At 42.9% G+C, this 25,112-nt stretch overlaps 2 protein-coding genes across 4 annotated transcripts in view; one reads left to right on the plus strand and one right to left on the minus strand.

The window, feature by feature from the left end:
- LOC141758888 (sulfotransferase 2B1-like) overlaps window positions 1-25,112 on the minus strand; it is a 326,098-nt gene that overhangs the window by 146,189 nt on the left and 154,797 nt on the right. The window lies entirely within an intron of this gene.
- The window catches only part of LOC141758882 (CASK interacting protein 2), a 67,967-nt gene that overhangs the window by 25,278 nt on the left and 17,577 nt on the right, over window positions 1-25,112 (plus strand). The window contains exons 3-13 of one of the 3 annotated variants that reach the window (XM_074620653.1): window positions 3,681-3,732; window positions 7,219-7,316; window positions 9,411-9,556; window positions 10,096-10,191; window positions 12,395-12,528; window positions 18,253-18,361; window positions 18,581-18,689; window positions 18,855-18,949; window positions 20,407-20,524; window positions 22,864-22,992; window positions 23,971-24,057. In XM_074620653.1, coding sequence (XP_074476754.1) covers window positions 3,681-3,732; window positions 7,219-7,316; window positions 9,411-9,556; window positions 10,096-10,191; window positions 12,395-12,528; window positions 18,253-18,361; window positions 18,581-18,689; window positions 18,855-18,949; window positions 20,407-20,524; window positions 22,864-22,992; window positions 23,971-24,057 — 1,173 coding nt within the window. The remainder of the gene's footprint in view (window positions 1-3,680; window positions 3,733-7,218; window positions 7,317-9,410; window positions 9,557-10,095; window positions 10,192-12,394; window positions 12,529-18,252; window positions 18,362-18,580; window positions 18,690-18,854; window positions 18,950-20,406; window positions 20,525-22,863; window positions 22,993-23,970; window positions 24,058-25,112) is intronic. The other 2 variants (XM_074620654.1, XM_074620655.1) reach the window with 2 other exon arrangements.

Below are 25,112 nucleotides of genomic sequence, written 5' to 3' on the forward strand. Positions count from 1 at the left end.
CTGCTGAAGTAGAGATTTCTGGCTCAGAGTCTGAGAAAAGCCTAATTTTGAGATAACAGCCTTTAAAGATATGTATTGTAAAATTACAATTTTGCACGACACTACAAGGGACTAGGGTAAAAAAACGAATAGATACAACCATGAAACGTCCCCAGTTGATTACTTACTTTAAGAAAATTATTTCTTTTAATTAAATTTTCAGAAAATTGTATGTTTAAATATGCAAATGAGGCATTATCTAATACTAACTTTTGGTGAATTTAGTAGAAATCTACAGACGCAAATAGACAAAGTAGTAAAATAAACACCTAAATGTGTTTTTTGAATGTTTTTTTTCCCACTAGTCTGAACGAAGACACGTTAGGGAAGAAAAATAGCCCAAAATTCTCAACATTTTCCAGTGCATGAAAAACTCCAAAACCCCCAGCAGGGCTGTGAATGTGTGCATCTCTGACATGGGAGGCTCCAATGTGAAATGGTCTCCTAACCATGGAAGTGAGGATGCCCCCTTTATCCACTAAGCTTCAGTAGAATCAGGAGACATTCTGTATGAAGTTCCTGAATATCGTAGAAAACCTGTATATTTGGGGATAGTCAGGAATATCAATGGATGCAGCACAATATTCCTTATAACTTTCTTTGTGCTTTTATTGATGCTTTCTATGCACAACAAAACCCCGACTGCACTGGAAATCAGAATATTTTCCCTTCTTATGACTTTTCTGAGCTGAAAAATAACATCAATAAACCAAAAAGAAAGAATTGAATATTTAATCAGTGCTCCAGTGGGAACCCATTTATATTCTATGAATTCACAAATTGCTTCATATTCTCTTATTCATTTAGTTTTATATGGAACATTTATTCTAATAGTTTTTTTCACAGCTTTATAGCTCCATAAGTTGTTTTGTTGTTGCTACAGCTGCTGCTGTTAAGCATCCCCTTTTGATGATGTAATCTATTTTTCTTTTCCCACAAGTTGTATTCATATTTTTACTTAAAGGATTATTGCGATTTAATACAAATTGGGTCTCGCATTCATAGTTTTGGCCATCATACCGCTGGATAATGAATAACACTGCTCTACCAACTGAATATCTGAGATCTGAGTAGCAGCAACAAAAAGAAGTCAGATGGACCAATAAGCAAACCCCAGGTTAGTCAAACAGAGAGGAAGTGTAAAATTATTACCCAAACTGAGAGCCAGCATGCAAAATACCAGGACCCTGAAAGTGAAGCAGATAAATTATATTCAGCTACCGTTCATTTTAGTATTCACACATGGTTTTCCTACTGTGACATGTCAAAAATGTCCTCTGTGAAAAAAATACTTTTGTCTGACTGTTTGTTTTTGGCCAATTGCTTTAAGCTTGTTGGATTGACGGTTTCGGAGAGTTACAGAAATTGTCGGACATAGCCCCCACCCAACCCAACCCCCCCAATTCCAATGTCAGAAAGGTGTGGAGGAAGGGGTGTTCAGAAGCTGTTCAACCATCCGACAGCCACTTTGGTTAAAAGAATACTTCACCCACAAAATGACTGTTTGTATATTAATAACTTACCCTGTGTTACAGGAACTCTTTTTTTCTGAAGAAAACTTTGTTTTTATGCCTTCGCAACAGCTGTGGCCAGAGGATTATGTTTCTGTCTGTCCGTTCATCCCATTCTCGTGAACACCTGGAGGGAATTTCTTCAAATTTGGCACAAACCAAGCCCTCAGGAAGAGGGCCGGGCTGTGAAGCAAATTATATGAATCATACATAGATATATGTATCCAAAATCCCCTCAATAAAAACGTATGACTCTAATTAGGGCTGTAAAAGTTAACGTGATAACCCGTTAACGCAAATTCCTTTTAACGCCACTAATTTCTTTTACGCATTAACGCAACTTGCGTTTCTTTTTAGGTTGTCAGTTTTAAAGCTAGAGTGAAGATACTGGCATCATATGTGACTACAAAAACCTAAGCAATCTATTGGTACCAACCATGTCATACTAGCTTGTCGTGAAGGAGCTTAAATAACGCTCCAAACTTAAGCTAAACTTTGGCGAGAAAAACTGGTATGGCCATTTTCAAAGGGGGTACTCGACCTCTGACCTCAAGATATGTGAATGAAAATGGGTTCTATGGGTACCCACGAGTCTCCCCTTTACAGACATGCCCACTTTATGATAATCACATGCAGTTTGGGGCAAGTCATTCTAGTTCTCTCGTGCCTCCACGGTGAACGAAGAATAAAAAAACTGAAAAAATTCTTGATGAATTGAAGTGGAGAGAGTGGCTCAGTGGGTAGAACAGGTCGTCCTTTAATCACAAGGTTTAATCACACAATCCCAATACTGATCCCCAAATTGCTCCCTGAGGCTGTGCCATCAGTGCATGAATGTGTGTGTGTGATTGAGTGAATGTTGTACATAACATGTAGTGTAAAGACCTTTAATGTCTTAAACAATGAATCCATCCTTTAAAAAGGTAGATGAATGATCAATCAACTCATTGATTAACTGACCAGCCGTCTCGGCGCTCTACTGGTGGCATCAAAGACAGCTACCAGTTATGTTTGAAACCTCAGCCTCTCACTAACTCTACTTTTCTTTCTCTTCCTGTCTCTCTCTGTCCCATACACACACACTCACACTTGTGTGATTCTCCACACCTAAGTGGGAGAAAACAGTGAGGGAGACTGAGCGCGATGAATGGCTCTGTATTCAGAGGCCTTGGCAGTCTGGTTCCTGTGTGGGTCTTTGGTGGACAGTAGGGCCTTTACAGTAGATCTCCGCCGTAGGACGTCCAAGGATATTTAGCTGTGTGAGGAGAGTTCCAGCTCTCATTAGGGGGCTGCGGATGGATGGATGGATGATATTTAAAGTCTAGTTTGATATCATTTCAAATGAGACTTTATGGGTTGAGATGAGCATTGGGATGATGGCCAGATTTGATTGGAGTCAGATGATGGAAAAAAAAAGAAGAGGATTATGCATGTAGAAGAAGACAGTTTGTCAACCAGTTTAAGCAATTGGTATTCAATTCCAGATGTTGTGAACAGTTTTTTGAATCTCCATATTGTGGCAACACATGTGGAAGCAGGACTAATTGAAAGTGACTATGTGATAGAGTATGTTGCCTCTTGGAGTACAGAATGAATGAGTAAGACATGGGACAAGTAGCAGTCTGTCTGTTCCAAGGTGAGTAAAAAAAAAAACAAAAAAAACTTGTTCAGTCTTGCTAACTGACTCGTGCTATTTTTGAGTGCTGCTGTGGTGGAAAAAGAATATTTTATCCTGGCACGCTTGTGTTTTTGCGGCTGTCGCTCTCAATTCCAAAGAGCTGTGATTAGATAGCAGTGTAACCGAGGTGGAACATATACGTTTCTGCGAGGCAGAATCATTTGTTTATGAATCATTTGGCAGCCACAAGGGTGTCAGACACGCTGAGAAGAGGGGAAGGGTGAGGCTGCAGCAGGAGGAGGAGGAGGTGAGGAAAGCTCCCCGTCCTGTCGGGGCTGTCAGGTTGTTTGAGGGAAGGAGTGATGACGGGGAGACGTACAGGAAACAAAAAAAAACACACGGGTCCGGCAGGGTTAGAGGGATTGCTGGAGAGCTGTGACGAAAAGACAGATATCTCACCAAATACTAATGGTCTTTTCCCATTCCCTCCCTCCATCTCTGTCTTGTTCCAGAGTTGCTGGGCTCCACCAAGAGACTCAACATCAACTACCAAGACTCAGACGGGTAAGTGTGTGTACGCGCTTATCTGTGTGTGTGTGTGCGTGTGTCAGCCTGTGACATAAGCGTGAAGTTGAGCCTTAAGAATGCAATGAAGGAGTCACTATGTCTTGATTGACATGCATATTTATATAAAAAAAAAAGAAGCCCTACCTGTGGCCGCCTCCTGGTTGTCTTCAGTCCTCACCACCTTGTGACTCATAATTAGCCACATCCCACACATGTTCCGACATATCTACCTAATTATCCACGTCAACAAGGGTGACGCCACCTTGTTCGATTTGTCATCCCACTTCCGTGCTGAGAGGGACCCAAGCTAGCTCAGGGATAGACGCTAATATTTTTAAGCACCTGGCCTTAAAAGCCCCTAAATTTGGTGGCCAAAGTGCATTTTTGATGGCCCAAATGTAAAAGTATTTACAAACGATACACAAAAAAAGGCAATTTAACGCAACTTAACCCCCTTACCATTCCGCCCTCTTTTTTTTTTTTTAAATGGGTAAGGGTGGGGTACAGGGGATGTTCAGGGGTAGATAAAAAGTCAAGAGTAGATGTCACATAGAGAGGTGTACATCATCTGGAAGCTGGGAACCTGAAGATTAATTTGAGATGCAGCGCTGTGTGTCAAGTTATTCTAGTCATTAATAAGTAATACAAAATAATTAATCAATTAATTAATCAATTAAAATAAATTGTGAAAGAGCATAGAACATGATATAAGTATGTGATGGTCATCCCCATGCTCTATTATATCTCATAAGCTGTTGCAGCAATTCTTTGGCTTGATACCATTTGTTACACAAATTTGGTGCTAAATTGAACCATTCTTGACCACTCGAGAATTGATAAAAAATTATCAATAATCCCTCCAAAATACCACATTAAGACACCAAGACCTTGAGGAACACCATAGAAAAAGCCATGCTGTGATTTGATATCAAAAACTTTTGACATTTGGAGATTTCTGCAAGAATTGCATTTTTCTGCGATTGGATGGCGAGCACTTCTGTTCTGGACACTGCTCTGAAACCCCCTTATTGTCAATCTACCTAGGTAAGCCATCCATGCTCTGGATGCTCTAGGTCTCTAGTTTGTGGCTGAACAGAAGAATCCACTGCTGTACCCACAGTTGCAAACCCTCCTGATTTTCCCGGGAGACACACGTGTTTCACTGTCCTCTCCCGGTTTCCTCCCAGGGACACAATTTCTCCCGATTTATGACACATCTTAACACCTTTTTATCACAACCTGTTTCTGGCGCCGTACCGTAGACTGCATATAAGAAGTGGACGTAGTCAGCTTGACGTCACCCATTGGTTTGTGGCGGCAGTATGCCAATATTTCCCTTTTTTTCATCCCAGTTCTTACTCACTCCTCAAATATTTTTGGGCTATTTTCAAACTGTAGCCTCCCTAGATTGAGATATGTTGCTTTTTGTTTCAAAGAAACACACTTTATTCAATTTGTTTCGTCTTTGCCCTCTTCTGCAAGCCGCTGTGTGTGTTTACCTGTTGGCCTACGCTCAATGTGTGTGTTGACTGAGGCCTGCTACGTGTGTCTACATGCAGGGTCAATTTAGTGTGTGGGAGGTGATACACAATAGAGATGTTGAAATGAAACATGTCCATCCATGAGGGAGTGTGTGTGTGTGAGTAGTACAGAGGAGGGGTTACCTGTGATATATGAGATCAGTGCAGAGGGGATGAAAAGGGGAGGGGGAGGTCTGTAAACAGTCGCTTGTCACTGAGTCAACACCACCCCAGAGAGAGATTCTGTAGAAAGTGGCTGTAAGTGACTCAGGATATGGACAAGGTATGGTCTGGTAGAAGAGTAGGTGGGTGGATGAACAAACGTGTGTGCGTGCGGCTGAGGGCTATGAAGGCCTAAACAATGACACTGATAAGATAAGCCACTTCACAGTCTGGAGATCCCTCAGATTTCATATCACTGCAGTCTGACGTCTAGACGTCATAAAGTCTAGCTTGTCAAGCCTCGCAGAGTATGACAAAGTGCGTTAACTTATTAAATACACAGCCTATACAGATGTGGTTAGCCTAGCTTAGCACAAAGACTGGGAATAAGGGGGGAAAAAAGCTAGACTGGCTCTGTCCAAAGTTCAAAACACCTCTAAAGTTCACTAATTGCCATGCTGTTTCTTGTTTAATTCATACACACAAATATAAAAAACAACAATTCGTGGTTTAATGCCCGGTTCAGACTACACAATATCAGCCCGATTATAGCCCGACACGGCCGTCGTAGGGTGTCGACTCGGATCGGGAACGATAAATGAGTGTCGTGTGCGAAAATCAATCATTTTACCTCGTGTAGAGTGTCATAGTACACGACAACCCAAAGTGTTTCCATACTTTACTGGATGTGTAGTGTTTACCACCTTGGATTTAACACGCGAGGGTGCAGGTCGGATCCATGCAGACCCTCTGCCGTTCTCTACTTTCTCGTTTTGGCTCGCTGCGGTTTGTTTTGGTTGACGGATACGGAACGAATATGACGTCACGTTACTCAGACTACAACAATAAAAACGGTAACTTCCTTCTACCTCCTCAGAGACTCAAATGAAGCAAATATATGGATTATGGCATTAAAAAAATCTATTTCAAAATCATGAAAAAAAAGTCGGAAAGGTGAAGGTATGTTAGGCCTTGGTGTGTTTTGGTAAAAAAACTAAATGCGAATAAACTGCATTTGTTTTGCATGAAAACCTCACAGTGTGCCTTTCCCAACATTGTCTATCGACATCTGTTGAGAAAGGCTACAGTAAATTCTCTCTCCAAATGTATCCCGGCTGTTTATTGCCACTGGTGCCCAAGAGCTTAATGCTTCCAGTCTAACTGCCTGAGGCTGTGTGAGATCACCTGAAAGCCCTCTCCGCACTGTAGTTATTTCATCCCCACATGTGGCTGAGTGTGTACTGCTGCTACTGCAGCTCAGCCTCTGCTCGCGTGTTTGTCGCCTCCCCTGGAACGCTCGCTGTTGTTCTACGTCGCCCCGAGCGGAAGCAAAAGTCGTCGCCAAGAATTGATACCTTTAATCTCACCTTCTGTGGAATACACTGCCGACCTGACACACGCCCAGAGACAAACGCACACATCTTTCATCTCTGAAGCTCTGATCAACTCACATTCACAAACACTGACGATCTCAATCTGCAGGTTTAATGTGGAATTACACACATAAATGAACGCACACATAAATGAACGCACACGCACACACACACGCACACACACACGCACACACTTGTCTTCTCAGTCTGAAGTGTTGATGGGTGAATGGGGAAACACACTCGTAAAACACTCATAAATTCTTATCTGAGGTTTGAAATGGGATCACGAACAAGAACACACACATTATCTCAGTCTGGGGTTTTGAAAAGGACTCACCTGTTGTAAAGTCATCAGTATGATTTATAAGCCCTCTCATCTCCTTGTCTCTCCCCCCCTCTTGCCCTCCTTTGACCCCCCCACCCCACAGCTTCTCAGCGCTGCACCATGCTGCTCTCACAGGCACCACGGAGCTGTTGTCCCTGCTGCTGGAGGCCCAGGCCACGGTGGATATCAAGGACATCAACGGTAACACGATAGCAGCAAAACAGCTTTTATCAGCTGAACAGATGTCACCAGACAAAAAACCTACGACCTATGAAAAAAAAAGTTCACATTTGAGAAGTTAGTCGGGGTTAAATCGAGCCTGAAACTTCCTCAACAGCTTTCTGACACTCTCAGCTGAAAATGAGTTTGACCCATATGAATAAATATGATTCACTTTGAAGTTAGTCTGCCACGCGGCGACAGCAGCGCCACAGCAAATATCTTCAGACTCCAAGCGGAACAAATGGAGCAGAATCTGCGCAGGAGTGGCAGCTCGGCTGCCGAGACCAGAGGGGGTGCGTAGCGCTCATAACCGCGTGTGACGCCTCTGAGGTCAGCGATAGGTTTCTGAAGGACCGTTTTGAAGGTTGAATTTACCTCCTGGCGCTTCCTGCCAGCTTGTCAGTTTTTGGAATCCAGAGTCTCATGCATGCTAAGTGGAACAGGCACCGCAGCATCACGTAGCGTCACGCCATTCGGCGCTCATAGCACACTCTGGACAAGGTACGCCAGTCAGGATGCAGCAAATCTGGGTAGCGTGTTGTAATGTTGTAAAATTGCTGCTTTTCTGAAGCATTGGTGCATGTCAATGCAGGGAAAAAGGACCATGTCGTATCCCAGTCCATCATTGCTCATCGCCCTGTAATGACACGAGCCGAGACTCATCCTCTGCTAATTTGCATATCTGTGATGCCAAAGAATAAATTCTTTAAAATATACAAAACTTAAAAAAAGGTCAAGCTATTATTATTTTCGAAGCAGCTATGATCCCACCAATATGCATCTAAATCTAACGTTACCTATAATAATAAAACAATTTTATGTTGGCTGTTGCATAGACTGAGGAACTGAAGTTTGATGAATAGAGAAGATCAAGTTAAATAGTCAAGTAAAATAATTTGGAACAAAAACAAATAACAATGGGGGGCAGGCCGCCCACCTTGAAATAAAGATCACCACCACTAACGCCAGTAGAAATGATTACACTTTAATGAAATCAAACATTAACCTTTGGGGAAAAAGAGAAGAGGCACTTAAGGATGTTCAGTTGACTAGTCGATTAAACGTTGCTAACCTTGCAAGTCGGCACCAGAAATACTAGTCAGTTAAACTTATTATTATTTTATTAATGTACACATTTAAATAACATATTGATATATGCTGTCTCAGCTGTTGCTGAATCACTTCAACCAAGCCACGTTCTCCCGGCCCCTGACCACCACCACCTCCTCTTTCCAAAACAGCGACTGGGTTAAGCAGTCAGTCTTGTTCTCAAACCAAGGCACAATTGCAACCGGAGCTGGTTTTGGTTTGTCCGTCCGTCTGTCCTTACGTACGTACGTCCGTCACGTTCTCGTGACCGCAATCTCAGGAACCCCCGGAGGGAATTCCTTCAAATTTGGCACAAACATCCTCTTGGACTCCAAGATGAACTGATTATATTTTGGAGGTCAAAGGTCAAGGGCAGAGTGACCTCACTTCTCGTGAACGTTATAATTCAGGATCGTCACAGAGCTTATTTTCGGCAATAATCTAAAACCCAAAGGAAAAATCCCATTTGTTTTTTTTTGTCGAGGGAACCAGGGAAATGCTAACTTCCTGGTTGGCCTACAAAAATATGTCATCCCTGGATCACTCTATAAAGGCATCAACTAATCATGTTTTGCGTAACGGGTTGAGTTACGCCTATATTTATGAAACAACAACAAGAAGGCTCTGTACTCTGAACCGGGACGGCAAAGTTTATTACTCCTTTCAACCTTGACAAAGGCAGCGCAGACCAGAACCACTCCTTCCGTTCTTACCTTTCACAATAAAAGCCCCAGAAATATAATATTTGCAGGGGAGTATTTCGCAGTTTTGTGTTGTTTATTTATCACGGTGTATAAAAAAACCTCGATCCTACACTTCCCATAACGCAACTTCATCATTTCTTCTGTTAGACACTTCCTGCTTGATTAACCCTGACAGGCTTTCTGTTAAAAAACCCTGATGGCATTACTATTATACCATCTGGGTTCTATTCTCAGTAGTGCATGGGCTCCATCCATCCCTCACCCATGTCTCTGTCTCTAGGCATGCGTCCCCTCCACTACGCAGCATGGCAGGGTAAAGCAGACTCTGTCTTATTGTTGCTGAGAGCTGGAGCTTCAGTCAACTCCACTTCCCATGACGGACAGATGCCGTTACATCTCTCTGCTCAGTATGGACACTACGAGGTGGTGAGTACACACACACACACACACACACACACACACACACACACACACACACACAAACACAAACACACACATGGACACCTCACCTGCCAAAGGCGAAGCTCCAAGGCACCAGTCCACTGAAATCCACCCTCTTTGTGTCTCAGCCTGTATTGTCCACCAACAATACCAGTAATACCATTAATGCCATGACACAGGTTAGTCACAAGAGTCTAAAGGCGGTGAACGCACACATTCCTTTCCTCCAGCCTCATCCGTTTGGCTCCTGGAATGTCTTAATGGATAGACGCACACAGACACCTCTACCTGTCACATAACCCATACGGAGGCCTGACCTCTTTAGTTTAACACCATCAAACACAATACTGACTATCCTAAACAGAGGTAGCAGTGGAGCTATCATATGTTCCTCTCTTCTGTTCAAAGACAACACATCAGCACACACACACCGAAAGTGTTGGGATGACTGGCATGTGAGTGCATGTGCATAATACATGAGGTGATATCCCTTACGTTATCCATTCTCCCTTTTTCTCTCCCAGTCTGAGATGTTGCTGCAGCATCAGTCTAATCCCTGCCTGATGAACAAGGCGAAGAAGACTCCTCTAGATCTGGCCTGCGAGTTTGGGAGACTGAAGGTATGAGAATATGTTTGTGTAGTTTTAATGTGTGTGTAACTGATATATATATATATATATATATATGAATAATGATCTTTTATTGAAAATAACGTTTTGGAACATTGATTATCATCCACCATCCTACCGCATTATGTATAGTATTTGGCACAATCTGTTTAATTAACCCTTCCTAAGTCCCGCCCCCTCTTAGTAACTGTTGCTAGGTCGGACAAGCTTGACAAAAATAAACATGCCGACGCTGGTTCTGTTTAGCCGGTTGCCGCAGTGTGTATTATAGTTTCTTGGTGTCAGGCAATGTAGCTTCAAGAAGCCGACAGCAAGGACTTCGGTATGTGATCAAAGAGTATAGAAGGAAAGAGACGAAACGCTGCGCCATTTTTTGGGCTGAAAACATTTATTACATTTATAATATTTTATTGTTCAACACAGGCCATTTTGGTAGAATATGACAATGGAAATAAATAAATTATTTAGTTTTACTTTTGTACAGCACTTTGTAGGCGGAGGTTTTACTGGCGTCTGGTAGTCGCTTTCAGTCCAAAATGGCGGAAGCGTAGCTTTGCTGAACAATTGACTTTCACTTCTTGGCAATATACATTCTTTGACGCGACGGAAGTATATACTCACGATGATAAACTTTACTCAGGTAACTTTTCCTGACGTCGGTGATCTTACATTAGGCTAACCCCTCTTGATGTAGCTATACGTTAGCTAGTTAGCTAGCATTTTGCTAAAATTAGCTTACTTAAGATGTGACTACATACAATGTAATGTGCCCATGAATATTGTGAAACCAATGTAATGCGACTTACATAGCTTTGACGGACGTTGCATATCTAAGTACAACAGGAAAGGGGAAAGTTGTCCAAGGCTCTGCCGGGTTCCAAGCTTGCTCAACTGTTATTGGAGCACAGAGCGAAAAGGGGCCGGGCTTAGGAAGGGTCCAATCAAGATGACGGGATTGTACTTTCCTCACTGCCATCATTAGCATCATCAGTACAAAAATATCGGTACTCATAAACTGGTATTCATAAAAGAACGCCTGAAAATGCACAGAAATTGTTTAGTTTATAGCCCGATATCACAAATTTACAATCTGGACAGAAAACGACACCCTCTGTCCTTAGACCCTCTCTTCGGATAAGAAAAAAACTTCCCAAAAAAACTCCACATCTCACGCTAATTCAAACCTGCCATGTGTGGTATACTGTGTATACTTTAAAACATTAAATTATAATTATTTTCATTTTATTTGAACAGCTTATATTATCAAACACCCACGATCCGACCCATATGTTTTTTTTTTTATCCAGAACCGAACTTGGAAATAAAATTAAGACTAAATCCCACATACGAATTGCCTTTTTTGCGGGTCACCCGGTGGGCTCTGGTGCTGTTGGAGGTTGTCGTGATGCCATTTCGTTAATTCTGCTCTTTTGCCGATCTTTTCATTGAGAGACTAAATCTCCATGTAGTGATCTGCTTTATTCATGTAGTCATTCTAATCCAATTATTTGCATGTGAAAACACCCTATTTGGCCCTTTTTGGATGGGGATGGTCAATGTCAAACACGAACCATGGCTTAGATGAAGTGACCCAGCTAAATTAAGCTTGCTTGAGCGAGAGGAAAATAGGCTTCAGTGGCTCTTTTTGGACACACGCACACTGTAACGTTAAAGGGATTGCACATCGCAGTGTGTTTTACTGTTTCTCTGTCACATCAGCGGATAAGCCTGGCTGTGAGATGTATAGCTGGCCCTGTAATTCAGAATTAGACACAAACACACACTTCCTATGCCTGTTAAATGTTCTCTCGTCTGGTCTGAGTTTGCAGTTTAGCTGTGAAAGAATAGAAGGCTTTGGGCTGTTTTTTTTGTGACAGATTTTGTGAGTGAGTATGTGTGTGTGTGTGTGTGTGTGTGTGTGTGTGTGTGTGTGTGTGTGTGTGTGTGAGTGGAGGCTGTGGTATCTTTAGACAGCTGCTGAGTAGTGGATAAGCCTCTCTGTACTAGCTTGACCCTATATATACAGTACTGTAAGTCACCATATATATTATTTCAATCCATATATTTAGCCTCAGCTAGCGTGGCTTTGCATATATATTTAAGTATTGCTAATGCTGTAATTCTTGCCCTGATTCTGCCACTCCCTTGTTCTCACAACTCACACTTCATCTTGGTGTCTTTGATTTCTCCTTAGGTGGCTCAGTTGCTGCTGAGCAGTAACATGGTGACAGCGCTGTTGGAAGGGGATGGAGGGCACGACGGCCTGGAATCTCCATCCACCACTCCCCTCCACCTGGCAGCCAGGAATGGACACAAAGACATAATCAAGTAACAGAAGCAGTGTTGAAATATGCTGTAATAGCATTGCATCACATGCCTATATCTGCCCCCTCATCTTCCCAGCAGCTTCTGTCTATTTCAACCACAGCTACTGCTGCCAGTACAGCTGCTACTGCTGCTACTAATACTGTTGCTACTAACTGTCCTAGCATCAAAGAACATATATCGATAAGAAGTGAAAGCCAATTAGTCATTCCATTGCAACATCAGCGCCCAGAAGCAAAGCTATGCTTCTGCCATTTTTAACTGAAAGCGACTACCAGATGTCAGTAAAACATCCGCCTACAAAGTGCCGTACAAAAGTAAAACAAAATGATTTCTATTCTATTGTCATATTTAATGTTTCTACCGAAATGGCCTGTCTTGAGCAATAAATATATTATAAATATGCATACTATTATAACTGTTTCTCTTTATACATCCATGGCCACATACTCATTGGCGTTTTCAGTCCAAAATGTATGTAGCGGCTGTTGTCAAAAAAGCACAAGCGTTTAGTTTCTTTGCTTGTATACTCTTTGCTGGCACTAATGTTACTACTACCACTCCAACTATTGCCTCCACTACTGGTACCACTGCTACTACTGCTGCTGCTACTTTCACTGTCACTGCTACTACAAGAAATCCAAGTACCGCTACTGCTGCTGCTACTACTACTACTACTACTATTGCAACCACTGCTATGACTATTATTTGTAGGGTTACTACTGCTGCTACTAACTACTAACACAAGTATTACTGCTTCACTACTAGCACTACAATTGCAGCTTTTTTTTTTACTGCTACCACTATCCCAGCTACTAGGGCTGTCAGTGCTAACTACTAGTACTAGTATCACTGCTACTACTATTACTGCTGCTACAACCTCTACTTCTGCTACTACTATTACTGCTGCTACTACCTCTACTACTGCTAATGCTACTACTATTAGTGCTGCTACAACCTCTACTACTGCTACTACTATTACTGCTGCTACTACCTCTACTACTGCTAATGCTACTACTATTAGTGCTGCTACAACCTCTACTACTGCTACTACTATTACTGCTGCTACTACCTCTACTACTGCTAATGCTACTACTATTACTGCTGCTACAATCTCTACTACTGCTACTACTATTACTGCTGCTACAACCTCTACTACTGCTAATGCTACTACTATTACTGCTGCTACAACCTCTACTACTGCTACTGCTACTACTATTACTGCTGCTACAACCTCTACTACTGCTACTACTATTACTGCTGCTACAACCTCTACTACTGCTACTGCTACTACTATTACTGCTGCTACAACCTCTACTACTGCTAAAGCTACTACTGTTACTGCTGCTACAACCTCTACTACTGCTAATGCTACTATTATCACTGCTGCTACAACCTCTGCTACTGCTAAAGCTACTATTATTACTGCTCCTACAACCTCTGGTACTGCTACTTCTACCACTACTACTGTTGGTGCCACTATATCCACTGTTGCAACTAAAATAGCAACTGTCACAGATACTACAATAACAACCACTGAATATACTACTACCACTATTTCTACTACTACTACTACTACTACTACTACTACTACTACTACTACTGCTGCTGCTACACCCTCTGCTACTGCTAATGCTACTACTATTGCTGCAGCTACACACCCTTTGCTATTGCTAATGCTAATACTATTACTGCTGCTACAATTTCTGCTACTGCTATTTATACCACTATTACAACAACAACTGCCACAAATACTACAACAACAACTACTAGTTCTACACCTACAACTATCTTTACTACTTCTATAACTATGGCCATTATTAGGGAAATCAGAGCTGCTGCTGCTACTACTACTACTACTACTACTACTGCTACTACTATTGCTGCTACTACCCTAACAGTGCAGCTTGTGCTACTACTGGTACAATTACAACCACTGCTATTACTGTTAGTACTGCTACTATCACTCCACGGCACTACACTGATAATGCTCAGAATATACAGTATATGTATCAGGCCTTAATTTGCAGCTGCAGGTGCAAAATCTTTTCCCCTCAGGTAGCTCCAGAAAACAAAAGCAGAAACAATCTCCACATTAAAAAAGAACACTGTGTGCTGTAGTGATACTAATTAATCCAAGTTACTTCACATTTTCGAGATACCCAAGAGTGGCTCGGTGTGTTTTTTTATGCCAGCATATCTGTGTAAATATGTACACGCTTAGCCAAGTAACTCCACCCTGCCTCTCAGGCATGCTGCTAATGATTATCAGATCTCTTTTGCAATACCCTCTCCATCCTCCCCTCTCCTTCTCCTGAACTGGGAAGTTGAACAGTAGACGTGGAGGAGAAAAGATGAGTTTTCAGCACAGACAGAAATGAAGAAAAAAAGTCACTGCATTAGCACACAAGTTTATTCAGAGTTTACTCAGCAGAATTTGGCTGTGATCTCCCACTCAGGGATTTACGTCTCTTCAAAGACTGCCATACTTACACCGCAGACGTCTTACAGTACCTACTTTTTGTATAGCCGGAGAAGCTTTCTGGGTCTGGTTAGAACTGGAGCTGCAGACATTTGCACACAGGCAAGCAGGAGATTAGATTTTGTCCTAGGGAAGATATTACTTTGTTGTTGATTTAGTATCATATATTTATACACTCTAGTTATGTGAGAAGAAAACAGTGATGGGTATAAGTTGTGATTAAAAAAAAATAGGTCTCTTTTGGGATAATTCATAATGAAATTTGATCCTCAAAACTGGAGGAGACCCCATGTTGAGAACCTTTGCCATAGCATATTCTAGGGATGCACCGATACCAGATCAGATATCGGGCCGATATTGTTGAGTCAATAGCTGGATCGGGTATCGGTGACAATAGAGCTGATCCATTCAATTCAATTCTATGTTTATATACTATATACATTTTATACTGGAATTTGAATTCCTGTTTAAGTTTTGACCAATTTGTTGCTGCATTAAAAAGGTTTACCTTTCAATTGTAATTCCTGATAATTTTGAAGATTTTTTTTACCAAGTTGCTGGTGTACGATTAATTATTTTAATAATAAATAACAATTCAATAAATGTATATCTACGTATATACAGCATTTGTTAGGAAAGCAATGTTTAAGTCAAGCCTGATGTTGCCTTACACATAAGAGAATGATCCCAGTCACTTCCACACAGTGAGGCATACAGCTTATTAATTAAACACTGGTTTCGGATCGGCACTCTGTATCGGCCGATTCCCAAAGCCCAGGTGTCGCTATCGGTATCGGGACTGAAAAGTTGGATCAGTGCATCCTTAGCATATTCAATACCAGGGCTTCTCAAACTTTTTGGGGCCAGGGACCCCTTAAAGTGGAGAACATTTTCCAAGGACCCCCTCATAATTGCAACACGGATTAAGCATATGCTAAAGAGAAACACATTTCATTTTGAATCATGTTAAAGTGGCAGTAGGCAGTATATTTGAGGAGAGAAATAGGTATTAACTTAACATAATATTGATTCATATTTGATCAGCGCTGCCTAGTTTGATCGTTTGGTCGGAGTTTGCGAGTGATTGACAGCCGGCTCTCATAGACAGCAGATGGACAGTAGACCCCAGATCAGCTCTTACTGCCTATTTTCCTCCCATCTGTGAAATCTTGCAGATGCCGTTAGAAGCACCGGAGGACACAGAGGCACATGATTTTTTTCAGGTTACCTGTGTCAGGCACTACTGTCACAATATAGCGACCGTTTTATAAAAATAACTATTTTTAATCTGATTTGCTCTAATCTCGCCTACATCAGCTTTAATACCACTTTGTTTTGCGCTGATATTCCGGGTGCTTTGTAATCAGATGTCTCTGTAGCTTGGCCGGCTTCATGGCTTCGTTTGCTAGCACTTGAAGATGCATGACGCATTTTGGTCTCCCGTTGCCGTCGCTCGATATAACTGTCGTCATATTTTCTCAATTTAGCGAGTCTGGGTTTAGCGTCACTTGACGACGTGGTATGACTCAAATATTTTTCCATGCTTGCCAGCTAGCTAGCTGGCTAATAAGCTAAGCTAAACATCAGCAGGAACGGTTCGTTGCGTCCTGAGTGAAGTGACTGATTCATGACAGATTGACGTGATGAGTCACAATCATATCAGAGTTTCTATTGGCCCAAAGCTAACGTGGGTGGGAGTAATGGACATGATATGCTTGTTTTATTGGTGTAAATGGTCCTCATCTGGAGATATGTACTTTTTAATGATACAGCACAGTTTTATAATTTATAGCAAATTATTTCGTGGGCCCCCTGACATGGACCCCACTTTGAGAATCACTGTTCTATACTTCATGTATACATGCATTGCAGATAGAGTATAAGAGTAAATCAGCTGCTTATCTGCATGACAGAGATGGAGAAGTCTATGCTTTATGACATACATTCCGCCTTCTCAAGGTGTCATAGCAAGATTAAAACTGTTGCTGCTGAGTAAAGAAAGAAGGTGCATGCTACAATAGGTTCCCTTCAGGCTCCGTTTTTCATCATACTTCATGGTTTGATATTTCTCCTGTCTGTCCATGGGTGTCCCACTTAGTGGGATCCTGTTAAGTCAAATTAGTTTGTCAGCAGCATTCACATTTCACAAGTCACCGTTTTGCTTTTTACAGACACAGGCAGATCAAACAAAAGGCTGAGTTAACATCTTTGCACTTGTTTCATTTTTGCAAATGTAAACATATTTCTGTTGTAGTCGAAGGAATCTTTCAGTCTTGTAACAGAGAATCGGGGCCGCTGTTAGGAAAAAATACTTTTTTGTGACTTCTGTCCGGCCCAACTGGAGAAAGCATTGCTCCTTTTTGGATTAAACCAGCTGCGGTAGCGAGCTGCGCTGTGCATGTCAACACCAGACACCAGACAACATTACTACAAAAGAGCCTACGCTTGCCATCAATACTAAACAGGTGTAACGTCAGGCTGTGTTGAAGACCACGGGCATACCTGATGGATCTTCGGAAATATTTTTGGCCGATTAGCATGTCCCAGTTTAGGAGGGTTGATGCACACCTCCTCCTCCGTCCTCCGTACCTCTTGATATGCGGGAATATGCAACATTGGAACAATTTGGTCCCTGATCCGGACCAGAGTAAACAAACTACAGGTGTGAAAACACCCTTACTCCACAATAATGGACAATAATGGAACTGTCTTTGAGGCGACGTCAATCATTTACAGAAGTCACACTGTTATCGTCATGCTCCTTGTTGTAGTTGTTCAGCCTGTAATTGATGATGATGATGATGATGATGATGATTAGAATTCTGTTTTGTTTTGTCTAAACCTGACTTGTTTGACAGCTGAATGGAAACGGGCTGTAACGACAAAGAAGAGTGTTAACATTCACCAGACACATTGGTGGCAGGGATGTGTTGTTAGTTGGATTAACATGCACCATGCAGCTAATATCCTACAGCAGAGCTCCAGCGTTGCGAGGCTGAGGACCTCCTCCTGCTGCACCGCTCTCTGGATGCGACGCCGTCAGCGTTCCCTCATCTGGGCCTCTGACAGAACCGGAGACATATTTGTGTTAGCTTGTGTGTGTGTGTGTGTGTGTGTGGGTGGATGAGTGGGGGGTATACGGCTTAACGAGATGTTGCAGATGTCTGTAACAGTTGAATGGATGAATCTGTCTTCTGAGTGCTGCCCGCAGCCTTACATGAGCGTTTTCTGCTTTGATTACCCAGGTTGCTGCTCAAAGCCGGTATCGACATAAACAGAGCCACCAAAGCGGGGACGTCTCTGCACGAGGCTTCCCTCTATGGCAAGACTGAAGTGGTGCGACTGCTGCTTGATGTAAGCAAATATAGCAAATATCATTTCAGTTCAGCTGATGAAGGCAGACACTGATATTTTTTTAAAAGACAATGTCTAAAACCAAGAACTTCCCACTACAACTCCAGTGTTATTCTTTAATAAAGGAGGGAGGGATTTGAGGGAGGGTTTGTTTTTAAACTGCGCCACCTCACCCACAATAATCCCTGGGTGTGTGTGTGTATTTGTGTGTGTTTCTAGGCGGGCGTCAATGTGAACATGCGCAACACGTACAACCAGACAGCTTTGGACATCGTCAACCAGTTCACCACCTCCACAGCCAGCAGGGAAATCAAACAGCTGCTGAGAGGTCAGTAGCTCCTTTGAGTAGTTCAATGATGGGTTTTATGAAATATGGATTTCTGGTTGAGACAGAGGCAGGGGAAACAGTGAGGGGGGAGGTCGCTAAATGGCAAAGAGAGAGGTCAGAATAGAGATCAACATCCTGATTCTGTGTCTTTCCGTCTCTTCGCAGAGGCATCGAGCTCTCTCCAGGTCCGAGCGGTGAAGGACTACTGGAACCTCCACGACCCCACCGCTCTCAACCTCCGGGCTGGAGATCTTATTATGGTACGTGCTTTTGTGTGTCGAGAAAGAAACTTTCTCTTTAATGAGTGTTGTTGTTTTTGTGCCTCCGCAGACTCCTCGTAATTCTGCTATACTCCTGCCTCATGTCTGCCAGCTAAATTGACAGTGGCTCCAATAACAACTTTATTTGACCCTTTGTTAGCTTTGTTTGTGAAGCGGTTGCCTATTTATACGTTATACAGAAGGGGTAAAGCTTTTGTTCTTAGTGCTCATATTGAAGGAGACAACTTTAAAAAAAAAAAAAAAGTCATCATAAAGTGGGCATGTCTGTAAAGGGGAGACTCGTGGGTACCCATAGAACCCATTTTCATTCACATATCTTGAGGTCAGAGGTCAAGAGACCCCTTTGAAATTGGCCATGCCAGTTTTTCTCGCCAAAGTTTAGCGTAAGTTTGGAGCATTATTTAGCATTCTTCACGACAAGCTAGTATGACATGGTTGGTGAGGATGGCTTCTTTAGGTTTTCTAGTTTCATATGATGCCGGTATCTCCACTCTAGCTTTAAAACGGAGTCCGCTACAACCTAAAAATCACAAGTTGCGTTAATGCGTTAAAGAAATTAGTGGCGTTAAAACAAATTAGTGTTAACGCGTTATTATCGCGTTAACTTTGACAGCCCTAATTTCCATAGAATGGAGCTCCTTTAAAATCCATTCGGCTGCAGGTCATTTTTACCTGCCGGCAGCTGTTTCACTCCACCTATTTACTGGCGGGGGAAATCACAGGCAGTGTCAGGATTACATGATGAAGTCTTGTGTGAGTGAAGGCTTGTTGTTGGGATTTGTGTGGGATGTTGCGGGGTAATTTAGTGAACCCTGAGCAGGAGACCACAGCAGAGAAACAGGAACAAACTTGCTGCCTGCTGTCACTACTCTCTGATTAACAACTTGTTTGCTCATTCAAACACACATATGCGCTGTTTGCACTAATTCATGTGCGTGCACATTTTTGTTTATGTGCTCACTGCTGTGTATTTTGATACCTTTTATACGAGCCATTGTGACATCCCAGACTCCTGTATGAACTCGTATGCTGTTGTGCCGTGGTATCCTGTCAGGAGGCAGAGGTGTTTGTTTTCGTCCTCTCCAGGCATTTTGTTAACACTCACAATGAATAGATGCGTACTTCCAGCTCATTGGCTCTCTCATTATAGTCTTAAAAGCATGCCTGGAGGAGTTCAACGTGACATGCATGCTCAGAGTTGATTTACAGTTGACGTGATATAATGTTTGGAAAGCCATCTCCTGAGAAGATCCAAATCCCACCTTTTATTTTTTTCCCGCTTTAATCAAAGTCTTCACATCATTGAATCATTTGCTAGCGATTGTTTATGTTCCGTACTCTTGTCTAATGTGATTGTGAATCGTTGCGAGGCTAATGCCGTTTTGCAGTGACACAAACATTTCAGCTGAAGCGTGCTCATGATTTGTTGGCGTCAGGTCCTGGAGCAGCATTCAGACGGCCGCTGGAAAGGTCACATCCATGACACCCAGCGGGGGACGGACCGGGTAGGATACTTCCCCCCCTCAGTGGTGGAGGTCCTCAGCAGACGAGCAGGTAGACACACAAGCAACTCGCACACACCACATCTGTATAAACTCAAAGACACTCAGTGGTGAAAAGTACTGTACTGAAGTACACATTTGAGGTACTTTACTGGAGTATTTCCTTTTACTGCTCCACTACATGTATTTGATCTATAGGCACCAGTTATTTAGCAGATTAAGATTTTACATGTATGACTCTTATATAATATGATGCACTGTTATTGGTTAAACTACCCAACAGTATATAAAGTTGGATACAGTAGTGGAATGTAACTAAGTACATGTACTAAAGTGCTGTACTTAAGTACAATTTTTAAGTACTTGTACCTTACTTAAGTATTTCCATTTTATGCTACTTTACATTTCTACTCCACTACAGTTCAAGGCATTTATTGTACTTTTTACTGCACCACATTTATTTTAAAGCTTTAGTAGCTAGTTAATCACCAATTTCAGCTTTAATGGAAGACCACCGAGAGCACAGCAATAATAGATGTTTAGTATATCATACTCTGACTATCATAACTTTTTCCCAGTGCCGGATAGTACTTCACAAACTGGGGGCCTTGAGCAGATAAAGTGGTGTTAAAAGGGCTAACTTAACCCAGGGCATTGGTTTTATATCGGGGCTAAGAATATACACCGATCAGCCATAACATTATGACCACCTCCCTAATATTGAGCAGGTCCCCTTTTTGCCGCCAAAACAGCCCTGACCTGTCGAGGCATGGACTCCACTAGACCTCTGAAGGTCTGCTGTGGTATCTGGCACCAAGCCGTCAGTAGCAGATCCTTTAAGCCCTGAGAGTTACGAGGTGGGGCCTCCACGGATCGGACCTGTTTGTCCAGCACATCCCACAGATGCTCCATTGGATTGAGGTCTGGAGAATTTAGAGGCCGAGTCAACACCTCCAACTCGTTGCCATCCACATGATGTAAAAGAAAACGTGCTTCATCAGATGCACTGTGTGTTCTGACACCTTTCTATCGGAACCAGCATTAACTTTTTCAGCAATTTGAGCTCCAGTAGCTCTTCTATTGGATCGGACAACACGGGCCAGCCTTCGCTCCCCACGAGCATCAATGAGCCTCGGGTCTGACCCTGTTGCCGGTTCACCGGTTTCCCTTCCTTGGACCACTTTTGGTAGGTCCTGACCACTGCAGACCGGGAACATCCCACAAGAGCTGCAGTTTTGGAGATGCTCTGACCCAGGCGTCTAGCCAGCACAATTTGGCCCTTTTCAAAGTCGCTCACATCCTTACGCTGGCCCATTTTTTCTGCTTCCAACACAAAGTTCAAAGCTCAAAATGTTCACTTGCTGCCTAATATATCCCACCCACTGCCAGGTCAATGTTATTCACTTCATCTCTCAGTGGTCTTAATTCTTTGGCTGATCGGTGTATATCTACACTTGTACACAAGCAGGATCTATCATGTTGGCATGCATGATCACTGGGGGGTTCAGCATGCTTGTAAATCATCTAATTTAATCCCTGTGAATAAAAGGAATATGATCCCTATGCTTGTTTTGCAGCTGTAAAGCCATTGACATTCAAACAGCGGGGACAAGCACAGTGAGGGGTCAAATAACAGCTACAGACATAGATGTGAACGCAAGCCAAAACATTTCATTTCAAGGTCCTCAACAAGCCAGGAAACACACACACACACACATACACACACACACAGACACACAGAAGTAGATACTCACACACAGAGACACACATTAATAGGATTACTATGGCCAGATTGCAAAGTGTCAGCTCAGTGCTAAAGCCCTCACAGTCTGCGATGGGATATTGTGTGTGTGTGTGTGTGTGTGTGTGTGTGTGTGTGTGTGTGTGTGTGTGTGTGCTCATGCTTGAGGGAGAACAGACAAGAGAAAGAGAGTTTGACTTTAAGTCGGTGACAGGCTCTTTGCTTATGAGGCAAACTCAGTAATGTGTGTGTGCACGTGTCTGTGTGTGTGTGTGCCTGAGCTCTGTGATAATGTCAATGGTGTCAGCAACCGTGGACCAACAACACACAAAGGAAAAGTAAGCCCTCTCAGCGTCGCTGGTGATCTTACACTCTCTTTCAGCAGCCTGTTATGTAACGCCAGAGGGGATTTACGATGAATTTGCCCTTTTTTAGCTGTTGTTCCAAATACTCAATGAACAAGAATACATGATAAAGTTCATAATGTGCTCACCAGACTTCAAAAGGGTGTTTTTTTTGTTGCCGTCTTACAGCCCGTTCCCGTACCTGTGCATGCAGTTCAAGCTGACAAACACGCATGCATGTACCTGAACTTCTTTCCCTCACTCATGCATGACAGCCTCAACCCAAACCTGTCTCCCTCACCCTAGGGGGCACTCTCTCCCGCAATGCCTCCATGCCTTGCCAACGACTACACTTTGCGTCCAGAGCTCCTCCCTCAATCCAAGGCCCCGCCCCTCAGACTGATGACTCATACACCCTCGGCTATGATCCCACAGGTATACACACACTCACCAACTTCTTCCCATCTCTTTGGTTTCTGTTGACCACCTCTGACACATTCTTGTCCTCCCAGGATGGATTATTGAACAGACCTAACGGGCACAGGCCCAGGGGCCCAGGGGCCCAGGGGCCCAGGGGCCCAGGGGCCCAGGAGCTCAAGAGGTCAGGGGGCTCCCCTCTGTTGGAAATGACTGTTATCATTTCTTGTTGGAAAGTCAATCAAATACAAAAAGATGCAAAACAACTACAAAGATACGTAAAGCAACCACAAAAAGACAATTACGAACATTAAAACAAACAAAATGACCACAAAGAGGCACGATATCATCACAAAGAGACCCGATACGACCACAATGAGACGCGATACGACCAAAAAGAGACGCAATATGACCACAAAGAGACACAATACGACCACAAAGACACGATATGACCACAAAGAGACAAGATATGACCTCAAAGAGACGCAATACGCAGTTTGCATTCAAGCTTTGTAGTCGTTTTGTTTCAAGTTATTTATTGTGATTGTGCAAAGTTCCCAGAAGTGTATGATTCAACTTTTTCCCAGGGTCTAGTGTTAAAAAAGTTAACAAAAATCCCAATAAATCGTAATATCGAATCGCACTACTTGTAAAATCGCAATACTTAAAAACAGCAATTCATATCAAATCGGCAACCAAGTATCTTGATAGTACCGAATCGGGAGATAGGCCCACGACCCTTGTTTCCTTTGTTTCAGTCTGGGGGTCTTGCTTCTAGGTAGGAGGGGTGGGGGGCCTTCTACGTGTCTGTGCCCAGGGGGCCCGTTGTCTCATAATCTGTCCAGGTTTCACATTTCCCTCCCAAACAGCACCCTTGTCCCAGTCTCCTCTCAATCAGTCCTCTGGTGCTCAGTGTCAGCTTCATAAAGTAGGTCCACTCCCAGCCACAGTATACAGTGAGTGTGTGTCTAAAGTGTGTGTGTGTGTGTTTGTTAGGTGCTCGACCTGACAGTCAGCTCTCTGTCCCAACTAGTCCTGCTAGCTCCACTCAGGACATTTGGGTCCTCAGGAGCTCTCCCACCGGTAAGGGTGTGTGCTCCCAAAACCCCTGCCTGCCAACCAACCCTGTGTGATCCTGTTGACCTGATCCCACTGCACCCATTCTGATAAACTGGGCCTCTTTACGGAAGCTTATTCCCATCTTTATCCCTTTATATCCCAAAGTCCTAACCTTACCATGCCCCCCCCCCCCCCCCCCCCCGCCCCCGCCACCCACACCCCAATAATCCAGTAACCATAACCACTGAGTTATCTCGCAGCAGGACATAATGGTAAGTGAGCAGCGCTGCTTTAAAGCCTGACTGTTTTGTTTTTAACAGCTTGCTGGTGCTGCTGCCTCCACCCTGAAAGCTTGTACACAGCGGATATATGAAAAACAATTATCTTAACAAGTCATTTCACGTTCAAAGTGTTGTTATGAAGATTGTAGTTTTGTTTTTCATAAGCAAAGAGATAATGTCATGATGCGTAATTCCAGATCATTTCTGAAATTGGCAACATTTTAAAGGAACACTTTGATATTATGGTAAATACATTAAGGCGCTTTCGGTTTAGAGTTAGATGAGAGGATTGATATCAATCAAAGCTAGAGCCGGGGTATAATTAGCCCTAGCTTAGCATAAAAGCTCACTAATTATCACTTATCTTGTTTGTTTAATTCATACAAAAACAGAAATGTAAATACGAATTTGCTATTCTAGGGGGAGTTGCATGCTGTAGCTGTCTTTCTGGAATGGATAAACTGTTTGTTGCACCATGTAACTCTAAAGCCGTCTACACAAGGTGAGCGGTTAAGTCGCTATGCGCTGGCTGTGCCCTTGTTTTCCTGTATGGGGAGAGCGGTATCGCCCGACTAGGCGGAAGCGCACCGCTCGAAATCACCATCTAACGCTGCTCTCAATGTTCAAATTATTTCAACTTTGACCTTGGTTGCCGCTGACCTTTCAAAGCGCAGCCAATGAGAACAGCTGCAACTGTTGTTGCCTAGAAACAGTGAATGGCGTTCGTTGCGCTCTTGCGGTTAGTGAAGAGCAAATCTCTTATCATGTGAAGGCAGCTTTACCTTGCACGGCAGCTGG

Source organism: Sebastes fasciatus, chromosome 20, assembly GCF_043250625.1.
Source record: "Sebastes fasciatus isolate fSebFas1 chromosome 20, fSebFas1.pri, whole genome shotgun sequence".
Lineage (NCBI taxonomy): Eukaryota > Metazoa > Chordata > Actinopteri > Perciformes > Sebastidae > Sebastes > Sebastes fasciatus.